This window comes from Morone saxatilis, unplaced genomic scaffold (assembly GCF_004916995.1).
Source record: "Morone saxatilis isolate NCDOM2014 unplaced genomic scaffold, NCSU_SB_2.0 Contig19, whole genome shotgun sequence".
Lineage (NCBI taxonomy): Eukaryota > Metazoa > Chordata > Actinopteri > Moronidae > Morone > Morone saxatilis.
This window is the reverse complement of record NW_023339751.1, coordinates 16,974,235-16,982,592: the sequence shown is the minus strand read 5'-3', so window position 1 is coordinate 16,982,592 and position 8,358 is coordinate 16,974,235. Positions and strand designations below refer to the sequence as shown.

Genomic DNA, 8,358 nt, shown 5'->3' with positions numbered 1-8,358 from the left:
TCCATTTACCATTTACCATTTTCAGTCATGTAAAACCAAACCAATTAATACTTTCTATAGTCATACTGTGTGAGACATTGTTGATTTAGATGATTGATTTATATTGAGTCATAACACTTAATGCTTCATAGTTGTTGTATGGGCACGTTGATCCTTACAAACTAAAAGTAGGTGTCAACTTGACTCACTGGTTTGGTGAGCTCCGACTGCACAAATGACAGCATGTTCAGCACTACTATACTTGAGTTTTTTTAATTATCTAATAGGCATTTAATTTATAAGCTGTAATTAATAATTTTATAACAGTTAATAAATAGCCATTAATAAGAACAGCATTCAGGCTGCCCGGTTGTAGAAAAACTTCATCATCTAGCATGGCATGTCATTTAGCTAGCTCTTTTATTAGTCAGAAAGTCCCCTTTAAAAGAACCTCTAGTTAATATGTTCATGTTGATAAGTTGGATAACCTGGATGTTCCCCATCTCCTTTCCCGAAGGCAAGTGCTTAAAAGGTCCACTGGACGGGGCTTCCTGATGAATTAAAGAGGTGGTTAAAAAGACAAAGGTCTTTCTGGAGAGGGTTTTAATACAACCTGGCAACCCTGAAAGTTGTTCTTATGAATTGTGTATAACTGATCATAAAGCTTTAATTAGAGATGTATTAACCACTATTAAAAACAGCTTATAAAAGGTGACTTATTAGAAAGCAGTGCTGTCTTTTTATAGCATTAACAAGAGGGGAAATCTAAATGGTTGGCAGGGGTCCTTTAAAATGCCCAAACATTTCTCTCTTCAACAGCTTGTTATTTATTATATCAAGGACTCCTCAGGGGTATCACTGTTTTCAGGAGGTAATTCAGTTATATTGTAAAACTACAAACCTGGAGAGCATGACACTGTGTGGGCCAAAATTAAACCTATACAATGGTGACCACTTTAACAAAGCACCCTCTTAATAAAGGGTTTACAAGTTGTAACTACTGGCTTAATTAGTGGTTAATAAATAATTTGCTAATTCTTTATAGATAAGTTATAAGCCATTAATTCGAACAAGTGACCACCTATTTGTAGAAAAAGACTGCAGGCAATCTAGATCTGATTAGTAATAATTTCTTAACAGTGTTAACTGCAGCCATGATTGCTCATCAGAAAGTGACAACACCTTGGTTGGTATTTATTAATGATTACCAATATGTATAACTGCATTATTAACAACTAGAAAGACAAAGTCATGGTTTTACTAATAACACTATAATGTGTTTGTATCCAGATAAACACATGTTTTTATAAATGTACAGTATTTTCAACTATTTTAAATTAGAGAGGGCATTAAGGTAAAATTAAAAAAATCCTTTTTAATGTCTCCCAAAAGAGAAAATTGTCTTAGATTAAGGGATTTGCTGTATAAAAACAGACATCTGGCAAAATAAACTTGATAAATAGATTCTTTTGGAACACACTACTCATAGAAACACATAGAAAACCCAGTTTAAAATGCAAGAATTTCAATGATAATGACCCATCCCCCTACTCAGAAAATGAGACCTGAACTGCAAATGGGATTTTCACAACCTGGCAACCCAAATAATAAATCCATATCTGATCTATAAAGCATTCGTATGCTTGATTTAAAAACCATTATTAAAACCATTTGATACGACTTACAAGCAATTTATAAAAGATGGCTTATACAAAGTTGATCCCTAATTAAACATTAATTGGTTTATTTCTTTACCTTAAAAAGCAAATGTTTTTGGTAGAATTAGCTGGTTTAAACAGTTTCCACTCTCTCTCTGCAGGTAAGGGAGATGTATTTGGGGATGTTTTCTGGAAAGAAGTGACTCTCGCTCAAGCCTGTGCCAACGTCCGAGCTCTGACCTACTGTGACCTCCACGTCATTAAACGCGACGCTCTGCAGAAGGTACTGGAGTTCTACACAGCGTTTTCCAACCACTTCTCAAGAAATCTGCTGCTCACTTACAACCTGCGAAAGAGGGTGAGTGACTCTTCAAACAGCACCAAGAAAGAACAAGTTACAGTTGACTTACTTTTTATGTCAGAATACTATAGAACTCGTTAGAACAGCTGTACACATAGAGCTCTTAAAATATATAGAAATGTCGAATACCATTTTTTGTCAATTTAAAAACTAACAAGAAGTAAAAATATTATTACAATATCAACATAACTATAACACTCACTTCCAAGATTAACGCCTCTCTAAAACAGTTATAATCTTCATAAAGGGAGGATTTATTGCAGGACTGTTGTAATAGGCTGCATTAGTTTGAACTAGGTGTACCTAATAAACTGGCAACTGAGTTTTTAAGTGTCAGCTTCAGTTCTAAAAGTGCAAGTCAGGGTAAAAGACACCTACTGTTACTGTTGTGAAAGATGTTTAACTTGGCTAGTTAAAGTTGTAATTTCAAGATTTCAGTCCTGGTCTATTTGGCACCCCTGTGGTTGCCGTGGTAACAGCAAGTGCGGTTTAATACAGCAAACATGTTGAGCAGTTAAGTTGTTAGAAGTTCAACTGAAGCGCAGCTGCTGCATCTGTTTACAACACAAGCAATGTTTTAATAAAGAAGTCAGTCAATAATAATAGCAGCTGTGATCTGATTTCATGCTGCATGTGGCACAAGTAGTCTTCCACACCACAGCAGGACGGAATGAAGTTGGTTACCTTGCTGAGGAGTTAGAGGTGTGCAGCCTGTCGCCTGCAGCTCTTCATCTAACAGCTCATTCTGGCTGTGCCTTCTTGTTCGATCCCTGCAATATTTAAAACTGATCTGCTGTTAAAACATACACATTGATGGGTATTTGCATTGTTTCCTATGGCTTCTTGCCAATGAAAGCCTTTTTTGCATTAGCAATAACAGCAGTGTGCATGTGAAGGTAATCTGAATATAGCGGGGAAATGGCGGACCCTGCCACTTACAATGAAAACTTCTATAGTGAGAGATAGTTACTTAATGTATATACATTGAATGGCTATTGCTGAAATAAATCACCGTAAATCAAAATTTAAAAATGTGTTTTGATTTCATAATCACTTAAAGCAAGAATTGGGCTGATAACATCAATAAAATCCTTTTTTAGAATAGATTTAACAATGTAATAAGAACAAGATTTTAAAAATATAGTTAATTGGATTCTCAACTCTATTTTTCTTTTGTCACTCTTCCTCTGGTAGTGTTCAGTGGACATGCTGCGTCCTGTTGACAAGTCATAATTGCTGTGATGTTTTTGCACTGTGCTTCCCATCGATCACATTGTAGTATGTGTTGGCTAGTACAGTGACTTCAGGTGCAATTATTTTTTCTCTTTTTAGCCACAGTGGCTATTGCCACTCATGTTAAAGCTGTGGTTAGATATTTTGGGAAATGTGCTTTGTCGCATTCTTGCTGAGTGTTGGATGAGAAGATTGAGAACCACTCTTGGGTATGTTAGTGAAATATAAAGCAACAGCCAAGAAGTTGGCTTAGTTTAGCATAAAGATTGAAAGCAGGAGGAAACAACTAGCCAGGCTCTGTCCAAAGGTAAAAAAAAAACACCTCCCAACATTTATAAAGCTCATACAGGTAAGCTAACTGTCTCCTGGCTGTAGTGGGCACTATCGATCTTATGATCTAACTTTCGGCAGGAAAGCAAATATTTACCAATATGTGGCTGCACCAGAAACATTAAACACACAGTTTCTAAAAATGATAATGCTTTATGAACCTAACTTGGTATGGTTTTCCTAAATAACAAACATCATACATGTTACACAGCTAAACAGACAAAGACACAGTTTCATTATATTAAAGCCACTACTACACCCTTCATTCAGAAATGAACAGCTGTGATCAACAACTCAAGTGTAGCTACCAATCATTACCTCATTCATGATAAGGTTAGCCTGCCCAAGAGAGTGCCAGTGGAATTGAATTGCCTGCATATCAAGAGGCAATCTCATCTGCTGCATTAAACTCGCCATTCACCAGGGCCCCATACTTTCTGAATGTATGCAGCAGGGAAATCCAGAGATGGATTGAATGAGGAGCCAAGCGCTGCCTTCAAATGAAGCTTGTGCGGTTGTGTTTTCTACTGGGAAATCCGGCACACAGTTTGTTCAGTATTTGAGTTGTTTAATTTGTGAGAACAGTGTTGCTATGAGACTGAGTAGGAAAACTGATGTTGGCTCACCTCTTCAAAAATGATGAATTATTTTTTTTTGCCTATTGCATTTCAGTATCATGCCCGAGAACGAGAAAAAAGTAGATGACAAAAAAAATATGAAAATAATTAGAATACAACTTTATTATCCAGCCGGGGCCTGAAAATCTCACCAGATCAGATAAAAACATCACCAGATCAGATAAAAACATCACACTACATCAATGCGGCAGATCTCATCACATCACATCACAACAGTTAATATAACGTGCACACAGTGTACAGAACTGAAAAAGTTCCTTGCATATGGTATAAAAGAACCCTTAAAGATCTTTTTGTTTGCCAGAGGTACTCTGTAGCTTCACCCTGATGGAAGCAGCTTAAACTCAGTATTTAGAGTCACTAATGATGGACAAAGCTTTCCTATGTAGAGCTGTGCTGTAAAGGTCAACCAATGACAATAAACACAAACACCTGAAGGAGCGATCGCTTCCAGTTTCTAAGTCATCAACACCACATTAGTTTGTTGTTCAAATACTAGACTCTTCTCATGAACCTTATAAACTCACATATTTCAGCCCTATAATTCTAATTTCTCGCCGCAGATTAAGAATACCAGTAGCCTATTCCCAACAGTGATGGTAGTAAAAGCAAACAAATCTCCCCATGCCCAATAAATTCTCAATTTTTTTTGGAATCCATAGAGCCACTGATGAGGGGCTATATTTCCACAAGCTGCCTACCCCTGCCATAGCCAGAAAATGTATTTATTCATCGAGGGATTGTTTAATTGGCTTTTCTGAAAAGCTGAAACATATTACAGAAATTTTCTGTCCATATGCTTTCAAATGTTGGGACGTTGGAACACTAGTAGAGCTAGACCAATAAACCAGCAATCATTAACTTATTCTTTCTATCATTAACTATCCTAGAACATAAATTCAAAATAATAAATAAATTAATACAATTATTACGTTTTTTAAATGTATGCTGCCTTTAATTGACGACAGAGGCTCATTGGGATTTCTTTTCCAAGAGACAAGACCAAGTCACAGACATCATGTTGCACATAAGTATTAATCAAAAGTACAGAAGGAAAACTGCAAAGCTAAAACTGGTAATAAAAACACAGTTGTCCATTAGCAGCTGTGTGGTAAGCTAACGGTGTGTCTTCACCCACTGAAGCCAGAGGCATAATATGAACTTTCCCTGTGTGTTGTGGGAATAACCTCTTTGAGGTGACATTTACAAAGCACACACATTTTGAAACATCCTCCTCACACAAACTGTACAATAAATAAGATAGATACATCTGTTTGTCTAACTGAAGATGATTTCGATCTGGTTTATTACTGGTTTATTTACTATTATTGGTTCACTTCAGGAGGCTGACAAGTAGAAGTATTACTGTATAATTTTCTTGTGTGCTGTCAAACACTGATATGTTTGATCATTAAAAACAAACTGATGGTTATCATGATGGTGTTGTAGTCATACGAACTTTAAATTCTCTTGTAGATCGTCTTCCGAAAGATCAGTGATGTGAAACGAGAGGAAGAGGAGCGACAGAGACGTAAAAATGAAGCCCCTCTGAACTTGCCACCAGATCACCCAGTACGGAAACTCTTCCAGCGCTTTCGACAGCAGAAGGAAGCCCGGTTTACGACCGACAAATCAGAGCTAGATGAACGCGATATTGAGAAGGGCCCTGTGTATGTAGACGTCCCGATAGCTAATACAGCCATTACAACTACCAGCATCGTCACAGTAACAGAAAGCCCAGCAACACCCTCATCTTCAACTCCTTCATCTTCAACACCCCCCAGCTGTACACCCTCAGACAAGGTAAAGCTGCAGGTGCCATCTAGCATTTCTTTGGTAGGAGGCCGGTCCGCTGAGCCGCTCAAAGTCAAAGGCTGGGGTCGGTTCAAGGAGTCCATGGCCAAACCTGACAACTGGAACAAAGTGTCTAAGGCCGAATCCATGGAGACTTTACCTGAACGGACCAAGGTGCATGAATCACAAATGTCTCTAAAGAAAACAGACTCATGTGACAGCGGTATTACCAAAAGTGACCTGCGGCTAGACAAAGTGGGTGACTTCCGCATGACGCCCCAGGACCGAAGTCCTGTCCAGCCTCCGGAGACCAGGCACGCCTTCTACCCCATCCCAGAGCAAACGCTTCAAGCCTCGCTTCAGGAGCTCAAACTGGAGCTGAAGGACGACCTCAAGAACCTCAATGCTCGAATGTCTGGCCTGGAGGCGCAACTTACAGAAGCACTTCAACTCCTCAAAACAAGGAAATCAAGTACTGGCTCTCCGCAGCCTCTTTTTGACATTTCTAGACCTGCTTCACCAGAACTGGACAAAGAGGACATCTTCTCTTGAGGCATGGAAGAATCATGAGGAAACAATTAACTCAGCTGGAATCCAGTAATATCCAGATTACTTGGATAGCTGAGGCTGCACTGGGCACACCATTTAGATTAGGCAACAGTGTGGTCTTTAAGCCGCACCGGCCTTCATCATAGGGGTGTACCTGCTGGCCAACAAGGGAAGGCGAGTCGAAGCCCAGATTTCGGTGTCGTAACACTGAACAATTTGAGGTTACATAAAAACTGACAGCTCTATGTTTGTACATAGACAATAGTTGTATCTCTGTTGGAAGGCTCCAAAAGAAACAGCATGTCCCACTGGTTTGTTATTGAATCATTTGTATGAGATTCTTTGCATGTCACATAAAATAGACGTGTGCCTCAAATTGCAGATGGTGCAAGTGATTTGCATTTTTTCACCACGACAGTGAAAAAGGATGGTCTTTGCAGATGTTGAAACAGTCTCAGAGTAATTTCCTCAAGCAACTGATGAACTCTTTTATTATATCAACTGCCAGGATCATTATGAATTACATAACAGATAACTCTGGCCAAGCAATCAGATTTTCAAAGACGTCTTTCAGCAGAGCTTATTTTGATTTTCATAAACCATGGGTAGATGGCCTTCATGACAAATGCAGTGCTAACTAGTGCTTCAACAGTGGGCAAGTCATCCATCTATCCTAGTATGTAGTATTTGTTATTCTCAGATGTATACAACCACATACATGGTACATATATATAGTGAGAGCCATGCATTTTTAGCTTTGGTGATGCATAATTAGTTAATGCAGATGAAACTGACAATGGATAGGCCCCTTGTCTTACTTTAAAACCATCAAAAACATAGTAAGGAATGCCTGTTTGCAGAATATTTCCAAAATAAATATATTTATGTAAAATATAAAACTTCAAAGTGCAGGTTTGTTAACGTAAGCACACCAAGATAGTTACTGGAACCTGCTTCAGTGATGATATGTGATGTACATTTTTACACCAGTTAGCATGCATGGTTTAATGACTCTGTTTTCACATTCATTTGAGAAAAGCCCATGACGACATGAGAGACCAGTTGACTATTATGAAGGAGGAAAGATCAAAAATGTGAAACTTAAAGGAAGTGTTTTTCAATGCAGGCAATCTCTTCTTCTTCAATCTCTAGTGACTACAATTTAAGGTTAAAATCAACTTTATTCCAGAAATTCAAACACACATTCCCTAGACACGCCTTCAAACTGGGAGGCGGCTATCACCACCTGTTTGATGTAATTGTGTAATATTAATTACACAAAAAAATTCAATTTGGTTTATTTTTATGAAAATTGTTTTTCATTAAGTTCCGTTTTTTTTCTCTTTGAAACGAAAATGGACTTATAATTAAATTAAGTACACCGGACCCAGGCTGTGTAATCCAGTCAATAAATACATTTAAAGTTTCAGGAACAAGTAGCCAAAAGTGTGTTAAATTTCATGACTTTCTCTTTAAATTGTAATTTTGATTTTTAGATTAAAATTTTTTTTTTTCAAATTTCCATTTGATACCATTACCTCTGCTGAAACTATAAATACCCTTCTTACACTTTTACTTCCTAAATTACTGTTAACTAAAACACATCTGTGTAAATGTTTCTGTTTCAATCTGTTTACTATATTGGAAAGAGGGAGAAAATCTGCTTTAGAGCATTTTTTGGTAACTGAAATTATTTATTCATTCATTAAAGACCCTGAAGTCTACATGCATGCATCAAATGTGACGTAAAGCAGAGCCTTGAGTTCTGGTATCAAGCAATAGTTTGCTCGAGTGCATATTTAGCTGTTGCAGTAAA

The 8,358-nt window shown here is 37.7% G+C and overlaps 1 protein-coding gene across 1 annotated transcript in view; it reads left to right on the top strand.

Annotated features, from left to right (window-relative positions):
- Nucleotides 1-7,013, top strand: part of kcnh1a (potassium voltage-gated channel, subfamily H (eag-related), member 1a) — a 42,821-nt gene extending 35,808 nt beyond the window's left edge. The window contains exons 11-12 of the mRNA XM_035664241.1: nt 1,799-1,995; nt 5,676-7,013. Coding sequence (XP_035520134.1) covers nt 1,799-1,995; nt 5,676-6,545 — 1,067 coding nt within the window. The 3' untranslated portion in view covers nt 6,546-7,013. The remainder of the gene's footprint in view (nt 1-1,798; nt 1,996-5,675) is intronic.
- The last annotated feature ends 1,345 nt before the right edge of the window (nt 7,014-8,358 follow it).